At 32.7% G+C, this 19,429-nt stretch overlaps 1 protein-coding gene and 1 long non-coding RNA gene across 2 annotated transcripts in view; one reads left to right on the forward strand and one right to left on the reverse strand.

The window, feature by feature from the left end:
• Positions 1–19,193, reverse strand: part of LOC114880310 (collagen alpha-2(IV) chain) — a 79,012-nt gene extending 59,819 nt beyond the window's left edge. The window contains exon 1 of the mRNA XM_029196186.2: positions 18,543–19,193. Coding sequence (XP_029052019.1) covers positions 18,543–18,671 — 129 coding nt within the window. The 5' untranslated portion in view covers positions 18,672–19,193. The remainder of the gene's footprint in view (positions 1–18,542) is intronic.
• On the forward strand, positions 1,230–4,295 carry LOC123989290. Its single transcript, XR_006830526.1, has 3 exons — positions 1,230–1,386; positions 1,989–2,244; positions 2,598–4,295. It is a non-coding gene; the product is annotated as an uncharacterized LOC123989290 (long non-coding RNA).
• Positions 19,194–19,429: the final 236 nt, after the last annotated feature.

Consider the following 19,429-nt stretch of genomic DNA (forward strand, 5'->3'; position numbering starts at 1 on the left):
GAATAAAGAAAAAATTGTGGCCAATAATCGATGATACACGGTGGAGTATTTCAGCCATGAATGACTGGGTTGGATGATGCCAATGATTTACGATCTTCGAAGTTAACGAACAACGTGAGCTGCATCGAATCGAGAAGGCCCTTTGTCGGTAATCGCTTGTGTACCTAATAGTGGTAAAACGTGATCGTCATCCGAACCTTTGAAATATTCATGCTCACGCTTTTGAAAAAAAGACAATTTAATACCATATACCGTGTGTGAAAATTAAACATGAATGTAATTATATCTGAAGAACCATAACGGATTCAGGACTCTAAAGAGCGTGTTAAAATCAGTGGTTTGCATAATTAATATTTCATAGAATTTTCGTTCGTTATAATTGAGAAAATTTTATATGTACGTATGGTTTTTTGTATTATTATTCAGAGATGAAAATTAATAAATTGTTGGAAAAATTTTCTTCTCCTTTTCATTCTCAAAATGAATACGTTTCAATATATATAAATTTTCAAATTTGAACATTTAATAGAAAATTATTCAAGGAATATTTTAGCAGAAAGAAATTATACTCTATCATAATAAAAGTATTTCAATTTTTTATATATTCCACTAATTCCACTAACAATTAGTTAAAATTAATATTGCATATTCCAAAATATTATAAATATTCTCTGAAATGACAAAAATTATTATTCACACGTTGACTACTACGTCATCGATATTTAAATAATTGAATTTAATTAACTTGATTACACATTATAATTATATTTAACAGAAATAAACCAATGTGATCAGCGATGGATAAATTTCCAATTGAATACTATTAATACTATTTTCAATTGTTTTTAAAATTTCTCCCTTTAACTATTCAGTTACATTAAATTCTTGTTAGCAGTTGACATTTAACATGTTAATACTGCTTGGAAGTATGAAACAAGTTTCACAATTGATGTTCCTTGAATAGGGCTTTGATAAACATGCCACACAACTGTCCATCACTCGCCATTGTACTTGCTTACAATTAGCATTGAACTCCCATGTAACCCTAAACGTTTCGATCCAATTCTAATCAGTCGTGGCGTGTTTCTAGCGCGCAAGGGTCGAGTGTCAAGTTTAGCTTCACCGATTCTCATCCATATAAGCGCAACATTGGCGCCAATCGTAACGTCAGCCTTTCCGTCGCAGACCTCCTCTGGCGCATTCTATAGTTCCACGAAAGACGCGTTTCGATCGCAACGTTTGAGTTTCTACGTTTCTCGAGTTAATGGAATTTGTCTCCATTGATTTACCACTTTGCGTTTGCTGACTCTGACCGCATCGTTTGCTTTCGATCATCGATCATCGCCAATGACAAACATGCTTACAACACTTGGTTACCATTTCACGGTACAGGGATTGAGCGAATATAGTTGCTAGAGAGAATTTAATTGATCTTCGGCCTGCTTAAATCGAGTTTGAGTAAAGGAATGCATATTGAACAAGTGTTTAAGCTATTTTGATTTGTTTCTTGAATATTGGATTGTGAATACGTAATTTTAATTTGCAATAGAAGCAGTACAATTTTATTTGGAGAATAAAAGATGAGGACTCATGTTACAATCTAATTAATACTTTAAGCTAGTAGTAGGGTTAAATACAGAGAGTTTGTGATTTGGAATACAGGAAATTTTTAATATAGAAGTATTTTTAAATTGCATCAGTATAAAAGCTAATACTTTTAAACTAGCAGGATTAAAATTAGAAAATCAATAATTTAATATACAATAGAGATACTTCAGTATGTAAAAATGCAGATTTATTAATTACGAGAATTAAAACCATGTGTAACATGTGTATTACAAATTAACAGTTTAAAATTTATCAGAACGGTATAATAAATAATTAGAATTTGTTATCGTAGATAATGAAGATTATAAGGCTTTTAGAAGTAATAAAATATAAAATACGGTAATGAATGATGCTTTTATAATTTGAAATTTTGTATGCAGTTGATAGAGAGTTGTAATCAGTCTCGAGCAAGCAGACATTACAGCTTGAAGATCGTGTGTCGAGGTGAAAACGGAAGTTTCAAGCGATAACGCGTTACTTAATGCGTCAGCAAGTGATTAAGGTCAATAATTCAATGTAGCCTGAAGAGATACACAAGCAGCGCGCTCATCCTATCCTACAGAAAACACTGAAAACATGGGAAATATTCCTTTTAATGCACGAGAAGCTGAACATTTTTAGACAAGTTTACGATTTGTAAGATTTTTTTAATAATATTTTTTCAATCATTTTGAACACAAAATTATTAAATGTTGGGGGCTTCTTTCCAAATTTTCAACCAAACCCTCCCAAAATATCTATAAACATTCTCCTATTTAAATTATTATTAAAAATAAAAGAATAAAACGTCGATGAAATTTTGGTTTGATGATTACTTAAAATATTATTTAAAGGAGTATTAACAAAAATGTGAAATTTTTGAAGTTTAATTTGAATTTCAAATGAATTATTGCAGCAAATGAGCAACGTGTTTCTCTGAAAATTTGAACATCACGAATACCCCACAGCTTTCACCTCTACCAGAACTAAATGGAATACTATTTTTACAGATTTCTGTAATTGTGTCACAGTCGAAATGAACGACAAGGGGACTTTTATCGGGTCCTCGCACCATAACTTCGAGTGCAACCAGCTGAAGTTTCTTTCTGCTTTAATTTATCGACGACACATGAGCTGGAAAAAATACCCGGCTTATACGTATCAAGTTAGTATAACGTATCTCTGATCTGAATACGTACGTGTTGCTCGCGCGGAAATAGAAACGGATATGCGGCTGGTGCGCGCCCTATTTTTGGGAATCGATCCCGTGAACCCTGCCTACCGAGCAGGAATTCCTGATTCCCTTTTGTCACGAGACTAATCGTTTGTTGCTTCCTACCGTGTAGTCGCTTATTTTTCGTTCGAACGCTCTGAACGAAAGCGGAGATGCTGTTTGTCATCCCTGTCAACGGTACACAGAGGGCTGTTTGTACGATTTTTATGGTTTCATTGGCTGGCCAGATTTCATCCATTTAATGAAACCACTGATAGAGATAACCATAAGAGAAACTGATTGTAGTTGTATCTGATTTAGGAAGACGTAAATTCAGATAAGAATTAATATAAAAGTTTCTTGCAATAATTAACAGAAATTATGATGAAATTTTCGGATCATGTGTCCAGTATTGATTAAAATAAATGATAAGGTCTTAACTAGATTACAAACAAAAGGGATAATTGCAGTCATAATTTTATGATTTACTATGTGTAGACTATAATTTTCTAGATTAATATTTATGAAAAATTGGAAGAAATTTTGATTTAGTTACAAATGAATCATTAATGATTAAAGGATTATTAATTGCTTTTCACTCAATGACCTCTGCCATAAAAGAGTCTATTAATAGATTTCATAAATTTTGATCACTTTTTTTTCTTGTTATCTCTTTGTAATATATTTACTTTTTATTAAATTGTTACCCTTCACTATTGGCGCAATTGAGAAGAGGCCAGGGTGAGGACCCCTTCCCCAAATGTGGATTAGTCTCCTTACTGTTGCAAGGTTCTAAGACTCTGAATTTCAAAAATTCTAAGATTCTAAAATTAAAACATTCGAAATTTGTAATATTCGCTCGTAAGACGTAAGACAAACACTTGACACTTAATAAAGCTAAGAAACTTTTCCCACCCTAGAAGAAAATACTAATTACGCCAATACCCATCATTTACAACGCTTCTTTGCAACAAATAAAAAATAAAACTGGGCTTTCTTAATTTAAACATAGCTACTAACGATAAGTGTAGAACGGAAAAAAGTTACAATCTGGTTACAAAGAAATGTTTTTGTGACAAAGAAACGACGAAGAATGAACTTTTTCTAATTCGTGTAGAAAAGTGCAGTACAGAATGTAAAATTTAATTTCAACGACACAAATAAATAGATGATTAAAGTTTCATACAGCGTTTTTGTGAGATGGAACTTTTAATTTGCTTTGTTTTACGTTACTCGTAGGTGTATTTTTTTTTATTCTGTTGCTGGTTGATAGTCAAAACTGTCCCCATGTTTATTAAGGGTTTTTAAATTTATTTTTATGAATACTATATTCTTTAAGTTTGGTCACAACACTTTAAAAATAAGTTTGAACTCATTATTGTACTCCACTTTTTGTTTGTTTGTTATATAAATGAAATATCATTCTAGGATCATAGGTTTTTCATTTTACATTACAAAAATTACTAACGTGGGATTGATTAAAGGATATGAGTCTTTAAAGTGAACGAGTCAACTGAAGTGTATAATTTTGAACAATTGGTTTCTTTAATAAAATGTATACTATTTGAAACACCTTTTGGTTAATGAATATTGTTTTAATAAAGATTCTATCGTTAAAATTGATCGTTTCATCCGTGACAACCTAATATTGTTCGACCTACGATTCTCGAGTTCTTGACGTTCCTGCACGGTACACATCGAGACCCCTTGAACTCCAGAGCTTCTTCAGATAGCGTGTATCGAGGTTATACGTTTCGTAAGAGATAGATTGCGTCCACCCTTAAACGTCCCACATGGATGAAGCAAGCCGTTGTATGTAGCTCTCGTGACACCGTTACTCTCGCGCTTTGTGTAATTTACGAATTGATAAATTCCGTGGAATCTGTGAAATCTTTGTTCGACCCGCGGTTTCCATTCCTGTGCGGCTACTCCTTTATGCTAATAACTATAATGATGTGTATTCCTGGAACCCACTAGCTCGCTGACACGTGATTTAGGTTACCGTTCCAACGAGATTCTCGTTTGTACCTACGTTTACTCTTTTGTCTTTTTCCTTCATTAGCCTTCCCAGTTTTAATACTTAGAATACTACAAGAGCCACCCCGAGTTTCATATAATCGCATTATCGACAGAGAAAGTATTCACGTTTTAATGAATTTAAATTGAGAAATAGAATGATCGCATTTCGAGTAATTGCAATTAGTTGGTCTTATATTACATATGGCTGATTTTACTCAATTACTCAAATTACTCAAAAATTTGTGTTTCTGCATATTCGCGTAATTAAGCGATGAAAAATATTTTGCTTCATAATTAACCATTAAGACTTATTAAATATTTGTTTTAAGATTTAGTACTCTATGTGTTAATGAACTTCTTCATTAAGAGTCTTAAATGAGGTCTAAATATTATACAGAAAAACAATTTCTGTGAATATTATTAATTTTATAGGCTCATATTGTATTTAATTATCCTTGGGTGGAGCAAGAGGAGGTCATTAATTTTACTTGAATTTTACAAATTTTGTACTCGCGATTGAATTCTGTTTCGATTTATTTCATTTTTTCAATAAGAAGGAGGGGCAGAATGCAGACATAGAATGAACTGAAATTTTGTGAACTTAATAAACAAATATATTTTGGTACAATTTTAGTGAATGAGTAAAATGATACGCGCGATTGAGTAAGTATTCAGATTAGTTATCATTCTTTTATGCGATAACTTTATTTTTTGTTGACCTATTTTAGAGCTTAACGAACCTATTAGGTACTACGTAATTCTGAGTTTTATAACTTAATGCACTGGTGTGTTATACATTAGTTTTACAACAGTTATAATAAGGATCATTAGCACTTTTTTATTTTTTTCGAGTGTATTTTAATTTTATCTAACCGTGTGGTAGAATTATGTCCAAAAGTTAGTATTCTAAAAATTTATAATTTTCTTACAGGAAATATATTTCATATAAATACCGCATGGATGCAGTAACTCTAAGTCTTTCTAAGTAAAAAGTATTTGATACTTAAGATAAAAAATGATTACCCAATGAAAGTGTGATAAAATATTTTCCATGAATAGATTTGTTTGGGATCAATGAATCTGTTCTGTTATGCGACTCTTATAATCTCATAAGCATTACTTTGTTTCATAGTTAAGAAACGCGTCATACAAACAAATCTTATATGTATATGTATGTATATTCGATAAACTGATTCGTCGAAATTGATTAACGACTTTTGATACTAGGTATTTTACATTGACATTCATTCCTTTTCGTTGATAGAAAATTGGAATTTAAACATTGATCACCGCTTTATATCGCAATTTCCATCCCTTCGACCCCTATTCAATCCCAATTTCACACTCCACCAAAAACAATTTTCATTTCATTTAAACAAAATCTATTTTACACTTCATCTAAACTTTCACAAATGAAGTAGATAATTACCATCGCTTTACAATATACCAGAATTCGTGGTTTTAATACATGACTTTTTACACCAACTTTCTTTTCTTCATTTTTATTAATTGTATTAGATACTAATTACTATTTAAAAATTTGTCATTCTTTAGTGCAGATTAGAGAAGCTTCTTTCAGTAGCATTAACGTAACTAACAATAAGTAGGAGTCAGAGTGGGCCTGGCCTCTTTATCGTTTTAAAACTTTAAAATTCGAAAATTCCGGAATTCCACAACCCAAGTATTTCAGACTTCTAAAATTTCAAAATTTCAAAATCTCTATGACGTCTGGCTCATCCCAGAAGAAAACTTTGCTTATTCCAATGCTCAGTAATTAATCTCTTCTTTAGTATAAAAATAAACATAAAATTATAAGAGCCATCGATTCCATAAAATAATACGTTCATCAAAGTGATATTAACCGTATATTTTGATTGATTTATAGATAAATCATTAACGATCAAAGACTTATTGACCCGATCCCTGTCCATTGTATTTCTACAATGTACAAAATTATCTAGTAGACATGACAATAAGGTAGTTAATTGGTTTTCGATCAATAATTATTGGCATCTAACGGTAAGAGTCTATTAAGAAGCTTATTAATCAACCCAACAATGCTTTCCAATTTATTGAAACTCACAATTAATCTTTCTCTTCCTGTTACTCATTGGCGTAACTATTTAGAATTTTTATCTGAGGGTGGGCTAGTATCAAATGTCTAATGTTGTTTAATTCTAACATAGTTTTCGGTTCTGATTTCCCGTAATAAGAGTATTATTGTACTTTTTGCATTTAATTACATTGCATATTGCATTTCGCGTTTTACGAGTTGAATACATTTTTACTCATTTCAATAATTTTTTACCAGTTCATATTTTAAAAGAACCAAGTCCACCCCGCTCCCTACCTAATTATGGCAACATATTCAGCCACCATGCAAAACTGATTGAAATTAAATCTGAGAATCTGAATCAACAGAACGATATTTCTTATCAATCGTAACCCTCGAAATTAACTCGCGATCACGTCGACGTTATTATTAGCCCGGTATTGTCGATTTCCATGAAACGAGTCGCTGTCATTTGGTATCGGTATCCGGAGTATATAGGCGAGTTTACGAGCGGCTCGGCATGCCAGCATCTCGTGGCGATAAACTCTGTACGCGGTTCATTAATTTTGGAGTCGTTCTTTTTTTTAATTTTTTTTTTTGCCCGTTTACCGAGAAACAGCGGTCAGAGAACAAGGGTTGGCGGGCGAGGGGTGGCAGCCAGGCTCTTGCACGCATAAGCGGAATACGACGGGTTATCGGCACACTCATAAAGAGGCCGCTTATTCTCTCAACGTTATTGCCGATTGTCACATTGAACTGTTTCATTCACGTTCACAATAAACAGCTCAACGGAATGATGTCACTATCAGCGGCTACGAAATTCATAGTCTTTGGTCAATTGGGTGATTCTAGAAATTATAGTGGTTGTAAATTTAATGGGTTAGGTCATTTGGTAATTAATTCTTTTATTGCCATTCAGCACCATTTGAGAATCTCGCGTTTTTATGACAATTCTTCTTTTGTGTCGAAACTATTTATATTGTTTAAGATTTAGTGTATCTTTAAACTTTACTGTTTCACGTGGTAATGAAACTTTGTGTAAGTAACTTTTAACCTTTCTTAGACAAACATTTGGTCTTTCTAATTGAGAACATGGGATGAAGTCAAATGCTAATCCAAATCCTAATCATTTAATAACTAAACTATAATAATTCAATAATAATTATAAATAATCCAAAAAATTTATAAATAATGTTTAATTTTGCAAGTATGATACCAGCTGTAATTGAATTTCAATTAAATAATTCATGACATCATCTGACATTGACATCAGAAAGAATTGTTTGAATTTTTATCTAAAAATTTGTTCATTTTCATTAGTTTTATTACATTTTGAAATTACTAAACTGATGCAATATCTTAAGTAAAATAAATTTATAAATTCTAGAAATAAGAAATTAAAAAAGAAAAAGAAAAGAAGTTGTAAATTATTTGTCTAATTAACTGAATACTGTTTTAGACATACACGATTATATTAAATAAAAAAAATGTAATGTTGTATATCATACGGTAACACGATTAATTGCTCAAGTAAACAAAGAAAAGACAATTTGTGATCTGACGCGAGCGATATCACTGGAAATGGCCTCGAATAAGTAACAATTAAGTAACTAAAGATATGAGGTAACGGTAAAGGTCGGATTTGTTAATAAATAATTTTAGAATGTGATGTCACGCGCAGCCTTCGCGCGATGAAACTAATATCGTGCAACACTTTAATGGCCAACTGACAATTGTCGATCTGTCTTGTAGCGTAAACTACACATTTATCACACTTTGTAACGGCTTCAGATAAAACGGTGTATAAATAACGCTCGATCAATGTATTCATGTTTTCTGCCAATATTCCATTAAGTAACGAGAACTTGTAAGTATCACGCGATATTGTTTTTTATACAATGAGGTCAATCTGTACAAATTCTCTACTAATCTCTTAATAAAATTTCAGAGTGATATATACATAACTGTACTTTACGTAAAATTTTAACGATTATTAAATGCATTCAATCAGATAGAAATTTGTATTTGACTTGACACTATTACCTCTAATAATTCGTTTACATTATAAGAATTAATTTCAAGAAACGAACGTATTGCTCTTATCTTATTCTTTTAATTTATCTCTTCATTTTCTAAGAAACTTGCAATTTTATATATAAGAAAAAATGTAGAATCTGTTTTAAAAATCTTGAGTGACGTCAGTGACAAGAAGTAATTAATGCAAGACGTGATTTTATTTTTAAATAATCAAATTTATAGACAGGGTTCTCATTTTAATGTGTCTGCAAAATTATCGAAAACACTTATTAATTAGCAAAAATTTTTTAATTCATTCTCAAAGGTGGAAAAAGTATTAATATCATATTTCTGTAAAAATAAGTTTAACTTGGTATTGAGTTTGTAAACAATTGTATATTCTATATAAAAAATAACCATTTTAATAGCATCTTTATATGCCAGTGTAAAAATTTTTCATAAAATAAAAGTATTATATATAATATTTTAATAGAATAATGTAATATTTTATATTGAAGGATCATTGGGTGCATTAGCTAGGAATGAGATCAGATCGTGACGTCACTGGCAGACGTTACATCTTTCTAAATAATTGACACATGAATTAACGATGACGTTCCACTGATGTGTATCCATTATCCTGATTAACATTCTATCGCGTGTAACTCCATTCTATTACGTGTAACCGCGCTTTTCTCAAATTTACAATCCAGCGAACCGTAAATAGATGCACCGTATTGTATCGTGACCGCATAAATATTTGCGTGACGTCACGGATTGAAATTGCTCGTTACACACATGACGAATCGATCATTACCAGTTAGCCTCTACTTTCTATCAGGTATCAATTTCTATATTCTTTCAAACCTTTTTCGGTACAAAAATAATAAATTACCCTAATTTGTATTTTGTAAAAGCTTGAAATATTTAACCATAAAAGATATCAATTAAGGGTTGGCTCGAGATGGCCGACGCCCTGAAAGTTTGTCCAGTACATTAATTTGTTCGGCTACCCGGAATTTTGGGAGCCAAATATCAACTCGGTACTCAAATTTGTCTTAGGACACGAACTTGAGAACCGCGATTCAATTCAGGAGACGACATTGTATTCAACCTGAATTTTTCAACCTTAGCTCAAAAATTTGTGTAGTGTATTGAGTTTCGTCTCGAGTAGAAATCGGGTCTTGAAATTACAGGTACCCGAACAAAATGTGCTGGACAATCTTTCAGGATCTCGCCTGAACCTGATCCCGATCCGAATTCTCGAGTACTTGCACACCCCTATTATTAATATTTTATAATATTATAATTACTTAACGATTAAAGAAACCTATGATTTTTGCAATTTCGATATATACCACAAAATTATTAATTTTCAAATTCTAATTGGTATCCGATAGAGTAGACTATAGTGTAAAAAGTTAAGTTCCAAACATCACGAGTACATAATACTAGTAGCAGTTAAATTCATATTTTTATAAACATAGTGTGAAATTATTGTAATCGTTATATAATAAATTTTTCCGTATAATTATGTGAGCAAAGTCATAAGCGCGATGGGTACATTTAAACGTAACGAGTATGCAAGCTGTTCATTTATCTAGTGAAACTGCTTGCACTGTGCGCTATAAAAAATTAGTGGAAATGAACTATAAACACGAAGAGGTTAATGATGGTCAATGACGTATTTGCATACAACTGTTCTAGAACGTGATGTCATTCATGTAATATGCTTTACTACGGCCGACACTATTAATGTGCTCTCAACTTCAAATGTTAAGAGGTTTCCACTTTGCGAAGGACATTGTGATTACGGTGATTTCAATTTAGGAAATGAGTTAGAAGGATACTTCGTTAAACGGGTTGCTCGTAAATTTTAACAACACTATCATTTAGTTGTTCAAAGTATCTATCAAGTACTCTTGAAAGATTTAATTATAAACGATAAATTAAAAGAGGTATGCAAACTAATTATTAGCTTAAATGTGTAGTTCATTAATTGATTACTTGTTAAACAAGGTAAATTAATGCACAGTTTATTACCTCACGTAAAATTTCCTCAGAGTGTTACAAATTTTAATAAAATAGCTTCAAACTTTTAATAATGTACTTGAGTACACTCGCTATCAAATCAGGCTTTCTCAGGAAAGATGGTAATGTTTCAGGTTCTTGCCCTTCTCCACAGGCCACTCGGGGGAATTTGGCGATAGAGGTGGTCCCCTCAAAATTTGGGGTCTGTGGTCCTATCACTTGCGTGTGAACGTTTACGCGGGAAGGGTTGAACTGATATTTATTAGTTATATACTAAATTTTATAATATTTATTAACTAAAAATTGTATTATTTCCTTTCTAAATCACTATTAATATTAATATCGTCAAAATTAAGGGAAGTTTGATTTGATCGCAAGTGTACTTACATTATCATGATTTAGTGCACCCTTGTTACAGTGATCACAATCGAACTTAAAAATTTGGATGCTTTTTAATTATAACGAAGATGGAATTATTCAGTATGGAATAAAATCATTTCCAATCATTGTAGCAATAATTGATTTGTTTGGTATCTCACATTATCAACATAATGTTATTTCTGTTTAAGATTATTTTTTCTTTCATCCTTTTTTAACTATTTGAGTGTATTGAGCTTGCTGTATTGGTCATTAGTGACCCCAATGATAATGAACGTGTTAAAAATAAATATTTTGCAATCGAATAATGAATTAAGAAAATTTTCTATGTATAATTAAAAAAAGAACACATTGGAAATTATTCCAACCATAACTCATTGTAAAATTTCATAAGTTTCTATTTTTATTTTAAATCAAATCTTCTATTATCTCAATTTATAATTCATTTAACGATTATTACGTAAAAAATATTTCTCGAGTATTTTGGAATAAATTACGTATACATAATGGTATTTTGCTATTACACATTAATATTCTGCGCCTGTACTTGTGACATAATGCTGTCGATAATTCACTCGTAGTAGGTAGCTGACAATTTACAACAGGATTATGTCGTGAATTCTTAAAAAGAAAAAAGGAAGGTGAATAACTAGTTCAAAACATACTGAACGAATGGTATTTCCAGGTCGGTAGACGGTGAAAGTATCAGGTTGGTTGTAAGCAAAGCATCGTAGAACAGGAGACTTCTTCCCTATTTTTACCCAACCTCCCCTTTATCTACGTGGGTGGGACAAGCTTACGTATTTAGCAGCATGAAATGCAGGTGAGAGTATAATTCAGGAAACCATGGTTAAAAGTATTTTGAAAATATGGGAAACGTAAATATTCTGGGAAGATCGTGTGAAATACTGTTTATATTCGAATTGCGTGGGTTTCACGTAGACGTTTCGAATCCAAATCACGCATGAAATATCATCTTATTTGTCGAAATAAATTTCAAATATCGAAACTTTCTGTCGAATATGTATATATAATTTTTCAATTTTATCAGCGTTCCATATATTCAATGTTGATATATATTCAGTTGGTTTTATCTTTTTTTTTGTAATTGACAAATCTACTACACGTTTCCGCAATTTTATCAGAAGAAATTGGGACGAAGTTGACAAGCGTGTTTGAACCAAATGGTACGCAATTTTTTATCTTGTCAAATACAGGGGTTTTACACCACGAAGAAGAGCAAATGAGTTATGCATCCTCGGGTGGCGATTGTTCCCAGTCGACAACAGGAAAAGTTTATCGTTATCAGGGACAGACTCTTCCTATAGTGCAGCAGCGATCCAGATATCGTAGACGGAGTAGTGAATTATTTCGTAATATTGTTCGTTCAGAGGAAACGTCCGATTTTTTCTTCAATATTTTCGTCGATATAATATGTAACATAATCATAACCGTATCGATCTATTTAACATTTAATTAACTCTTGCATGAAGATAATTATACCTATATGTTTAAACATTGATTTTCTAAAGATGTCACTTTAGTAATTTGACAGTACCTGTTGAATTTGAATTATTATTGCAACCTTTGATTCATTTAAATATTATTCTATAAATTTACGAGAAAAATATTCATATTAAATTCGATGAATATTCTATAAATAATCGTAACTAGTTTTGCAAGAAGAAAAAATTCCTTGGTTTTTAGGAAATTAATATTTTGACATAAAAATTGTACTGTTGGATACAAGAAGGGACTCAGTGACTAAAGTTTGAGTTAATTAATTTTTCATAGGCAGTAAAATTGTTGTAATATTTTTTATAATGTTAAAAGAATTTGACTTTTTTGCAGTTTTACTAACACAATCCCCTGTTATGTAATATATCAAAAAATAAAATGAATTTTCGTTATAACCCTTTGAGGCCTTTATTACGTAAAATTATATTGTAGTATTGATTTAATGTTTTTAATAATAAAAAAGGAATGAAAAGGTTCTAGCCTCTTTCGTTGACTGATTTTGCATCTTCGATGATGTCTTCAATGTCATTATATTTAACGCTTTTTTAAAGAAGCTTTCTATCTTTCAAAGAGTAAGGATCAATTGGTCAACACTGATGTACAAATGTAACTCCGTCAATTTCGAATATATTAAGGTAATGAATGTAACTGACAGGTTATTTGTAAAATACAGAATCTAATTAAATATTTTACTAAAAAAAAGCTTGAGAGTCCTGAGACCCTTCTTGCATCAAACAGTAAAATTAGAGATTTTTTCAAAAAGCTGGGCGATAATACATATAGAGAGATTCTAAAGGAATGATGACATGCTACAGACACGTTTGAAATAAGAAACAGGATTCACGTTATAGATAATTTATTTGTGATCGCGATATAATTGAACGATTCTAACAGCTTGAATGAAAATTACTTGTCGGTGTATCATATAAGGTAGCGATGACGAAGTGACTGTCTCATGTATAATTTAGTAATAACGACCCACATGAATGAATGTTCAACTAGAGTTGTATCGCGTGTCTGAGATGCAAGTTTTTTTATTCCGGTTAATCAAGGTAAGACAGCTGTAAATAGTACTTTCCGAGGTGGTTTCTTTCTATACTTTGAGGAAAGTTCTATAATTATCATTGTATGTGCAAACAAGTATTCAGTAACAATTTTAAGTATGTATCATTATTTAAAATTTTGTTCGATTCAAAGAACTCGGTATAAATAAATAAAATATATCACTTTAAAAATAGTAATTTTATATTCTTGCGAGTAAAACTATAAAAAATTTATAGAAATACTAAAAGCATTCTTTTTGAATTTTTTCTTCTCAGAAAACGTTACTCTTTTCAAAACTTTCTTGACGAAAGCTTTAACGATTACACGCGTAGAATTCTTATGGGATAGATTTATCACTTTTCTTGTGGCGTCGATTCATAACATTTTCGAAACGTGAAAAGAAACTACGCGGATAGTGACCTGACTCCCTTTTGAACGATTTCTCACGATTCTGAATGACTACCAGCATAACGGACCACTGTCGGTGGTCGAAACCGAGCAAAAAAAGGTAGGCAAATCTTTTGAGCTACCGTTCATTCCATCCCCGATCTTTATACTTATTCACACTATCCTATACACCGACATTTCCTATTTGATGCTACGAAAAGGATGAGCACGCCTTTCAGGCGTCGAAATCGCCTAGATGCTTGTTTACCGGGTGACTTCAACGAGGTAGGAAGATGCCACTGGTAACAAGAAAGCACAATCTTCGAGATATGATTGTACATATAATCCCATATGATTATATGGGAAATAATATAAGAAAATTACTAATTGCAAGAATTTGGTATAATTTCAGTATGTTAATATAAAAAAGAAATTGAAGAAAATGGTGTGTGTATTAATTTTCAGGGTTACATCAACCTAATAAGTTGTTAGCAACCACAATGTCGTTAAACGAATAAAATAGAATTAAGTAAGAAATAGCAATATCTTTAAGAAACATTAGGATAATTTAAGCTAACAGTAAGCTGATATTGTTTAGAATTTTATATAACTCTGGGGAAATTTTATAATTCTATAAAAAGTGTGTAACTGACATATTTAATATATTTTCAAGAATCAATTAATTTTTGATAATTTTTGACAATTAGTTTTTAAAAGTGACAATTTTCATAAAATACTGTATGAGATATGTTGGAAATAAAATAAGAAAATTGTTAATTACATGAATTTGGTATAATTTCAGTATAGAATTCATAATTTCATTATGTTAATATAAAAAAGAAATTGAATTTTTTAAATCTATTTACTTGCTTCGGTTTAAATGATGATATCATTGAAACATGATATCCAGGATACAATTTGTTATCCTGACGAGTTTCATTTCTGATATGAAAACGTGAAATCATGATTGAAATGCAATCAAATTCAATGTAGTAATATGCCATGAACAGAATTTAGCGCAAAGCTGACAGTATAAACTATTCATATAACGTGATGTTGTCGGTACGGAAACGAGGAATGCTAATTATAGAAACTAAATATAAGATAATTAAGGAACTTGGGAGAGATGAAAGTGCAGCTGTACTAGTAAATTATACTATTGGAAAATTTGCAACTGCTGCCACGTGGAGAACTGTGAAGTCCATTAATCATTTTAATCCATTGCTCAGTTAACAAAATTCCATGCCACTGAAAATTAATAACTTAAAAATTCGAACGAAAAGTATTCTTATCTATGCAATAAGCATTACGAAGAATCCTGTTATCTTTACAAAAATATACAAATAAAATTGTTAAAATAACAGGGAAGTAATGAAACTTTATATCATTTTTCAGATACATTTTATCATATTAGTATTAAATAACAAAGTAAGTTGATATTATTCATGTGTATTATTCATTGTGTTAATGTTTTTAAGTTGCTTATTATTCTGTTTATGTTTTATTTTTTTTTTTTTGTAACTTTAGTAACTGGCGCCGGTTCTGACGTCAGTGGTACTTGTGCTTTTAATAACTACATTAACACACGTGCTGTACAAAGTGCTGTATGCAGCAGGGCTGTACCCTGACGTTACATCTAAATATAAAAGGGTACAATTACCGTTGGATTTCGTTGTAAGTGTTCCTTTGTTCATTAACGTTGGTGAAAAAATTATATTCTACGTTTAATGCGAATTGTGCATTATTTTCCTGAAAAGAATTTTCTTCACAATTTATTTAAAAGTAAATTGTTTTTTATTAATTTAAGCAGCTGGTTTAAAACTATATTTAAAATCAGCAACCTCTAATTAATTTGTAAACTGAATTTCTACATTTTTTGTGTCTATAATGTTATGAAAATTATAAAAATTTTTCTTCTGCAAATATTAAATATTAAAATGGATTTGCATCGTTTCGAGCTAGGAAATAAATGGTGAATTTCTTCAGAAGATAAGATATGTGAGAATAAGACGGATAATCAATGATTTCCGAATATTTATACACGATGAGATGTGAATTGGTTTATGCAACAAGTTATATTGTTGCGTAAATTTCTGTGTAATTGTAAAAATACCTTGGTATACATTATTCATAAACTACTCTCCTAAGATATACGCTCTTAACGGTTTGTGACATCACGCACGAGCCACACGTGAAATCCAGTTAAGGCGAGGGTGGTGATTTGTGTGCTTTGTGTGAGGTCATATGTACCGATATCTACACCTCCTCGTATGTTAATCAAAATACATTATTCTATTTTTTTTTTTTTTTGAAATTATACGATCTTTTAATGAAATCAAAGAAGTAACTTGTCTAACGATTGTTTCTTGTTTTTAATAGTGTATGATTTTTGAAGCAGCACTTTTGGACTTTTTGACAAATTAAGAATAAAAATTTCAATTTTGAAACTTTAACATTTTGATCAATAATTCATACCATCAATAAATACTACTTCCAGAATTAATATAATTAAAATCTATTAACAAAATTCAGTCACAAAGTTTTCTAGTTGTCTCTGAAATTTATAATTTTTATTTAATCTGTTAACTGTGGAACTTAGTTTTAAAAATCCCCCACAGAGTACGGTATTAAAATCAAGCAATGACGAGTATACACGTCAACCGTACCGCAATAGAGATTTGGTTCGACGTATATAGACGTCAAAAGCAGTTAAAGGATTAATTTTTTTCTGAAGTCTTTTTTTATTTGCTTTTTAATGAAAGAAAAGTATTATAAATAAAGAAACTAAAATATCGGTACTCTATAATTTGTCAATTTAATGAGAAGGAAAAAATAAAAATGTATTATGAAAAATGAATTTTCTCGGATCGTTTAGATCGAAGAAATCTGACTGACTTTCTCGGATTACGAGAACGATTTCACGGAAGCGTTAATAAAGCAACTTCTGTGCAAACAGTTCGAAACGAATCCGTATACGCAAAGAATATACGACCTATATTTCAAGCGTGTTTAACAGTTAACTGCATCACTGGACGCCACTCAATGAAATTTAAACGCTTTCTGTCTTATTCACGCAAAACATCACGCCTACGTAATAGTCCGTAAGTTAAATGTACACGTTATTTCGACTAAACTCTCTGAATGAACTCTCATTCTTCATTTGTGTTCGTCAAAATTTCTATATCTTCTAGTTTTTTCATATTAACCAACAACTATCCATTAATTATGTCCACGTATTTAAAATTTGTTTAAATTTATTAAATAGAAGATACTTTCTATTTGATTCATGAATATTAATATGCATTTCACTATCATCTTTGTGCTACTGTGTTATCAATGGACCAATTTTGTAACCTTGTTGAAATTATCTATTATTTAATCACGAAAAGAAAAAGAATTAAGAATTAAGAAAATATAGCTATAGTTCATTCAAAGTAATTGTTTTAATATAAACAATGTCATTTCTAATACATTTCATGTATCAAATGAAATGACTATAGTGCATTTCTAAATGCAAATTAAGTTTATCGATTTATTTAAAAAATGATTGTTAAGTCGATCGTTAATCGAGGTAATCGGCATTCCCACGCATCTGTGCCACGAACTCATTCCGTTCCTAAAAACGATTGAACGATTTAAGTTGTTCCAGATGCTCGCGACATTATCTGTTCTCGCGGCAAATTACCGAAACCTACGTTCATAAAACGTACCCACGTCCATAGACCAGTCAATTATCGACTTTCTAGGTCTTGTTATTCGAAAGAAAGCTCGAAGAGATCGTGGATCATGTATTCAGAATAAGACGACAACGTTACGTCGACCCGACCGGAAACGTTGCCGTCAACGTTAGTTCAGAGAACTTCTAGCATGCGAGACTTAATCAGAGTTGCGTTTCGCGCGGTGAAAATTCGCGATAACTCCGCGAATACTTTTCCCTCTCTCCTTCCGTGGACGGTTTTATGTAATTACGTAACCATGCAGTTAAACGACCCGGTGACTCGATTTATCGACTATGATCGCAGGTAATCGTTCGAAATGAATCTTGTTTAAACGCAAGCAGAGGTTAAAATAACATAAATGACACTTTAAGAAGCGATGCTTTTAATCTAGAATAACTAGGGCACACGTGATAACGATAAGATATCATCATCGTCGATTCCTCAAGAATAGAATAGTTTAAACAAAATGCACAATTCGAACGCAAAATCGCGATTGGACATTGAGTAGTCCAGATTCTTTATCTACGGAATGAACGCGGAACGGTACGCGACTGGGATATTTCAAGGACTCACTCACCACAGCCTCGGTGACCGGTATCCACGTGACGACCAGTAGGGCAAGGACGCAGGTGACTCGCAGGACAACCGGGAACGGATGTAACCCACGGGCTGGGCTGGTTGAAGTTGCCGCAGCCCTAGGCCGCATTGTGCCCGAAGCTTCTCCTTCTCCTCCTGTTGTTGCCGGTGTTCCTGATCCGTGTTCCCCGTTTACCTGTGCCTGTACCTTGTACACCGGTCGGTAGCCGTCGGAGTAGCGGTGGCCGATCGTGTCTGTGGAGCGCGAGCGGTTGGAACGCTGAGATTCCGAGTCTCTGGCAGTTGGAGAGTAGTCGTGGTTGAAAACGATGCGGTGGCTGGTCGGCCAGCCTGTCGAGGCAGCGCGTGTCGAAGGGCCAGACAGACGGCACGGCCCGGCCTGGTTGGCCCGTCCTCCCGATCGGTCGCCGCACCACGCAGCCAGACAGTCCTGAGTCGGGGGCGGAGGAGGCGCTCTTCTCTCTTCTCCTCTTCCGTACAGCTGTATCCTTGCGCGTCTGAACGCGTCACTCTGGTGTCGACTGGATGCTCCCCTCTCGATTCGCTGAGCTCGCCGGTCCTCTCGGTCCGTTCGGTTCGCCTGGACAGCCAGAGAGACCTACGGCGCGATCGACATCGGCTGAGGCCGCGCAACAGTCCTCGTGCGACGCGCGACCAAGCTTGCCTCGACCCGGTCAGCAATCCTCTCCTTCTCTTCCCTCCTCCACCACTTCTCCCCTTCCTACCAACCCTCTTCTCCCTCTACGCTACTTCTTCCTCTTCTTCTTCTCTTCTTCTCTTCCCTTCTTACTTCCCTCTCCAGTTAAATTCTTCCTTCCTTACCTCCCTTCCTCTCGCTCTTTTCGACTTCTCCCTCTGTCCTTTCTT

Source organism: Osmia bicornis, chromosome 2, assembly GCF_907164935.1.
Source record: "Osmia bicornis bicornis chromosome 2, iOsmBic2.1, whole genome shotgun sequence".
NCBI classification, from domain to species: Eukaryota; Metazoa; Arthropoda; class Insecta; order Hymenoptera; family Megachilidae; genus Osmia; species Osmia bicornis.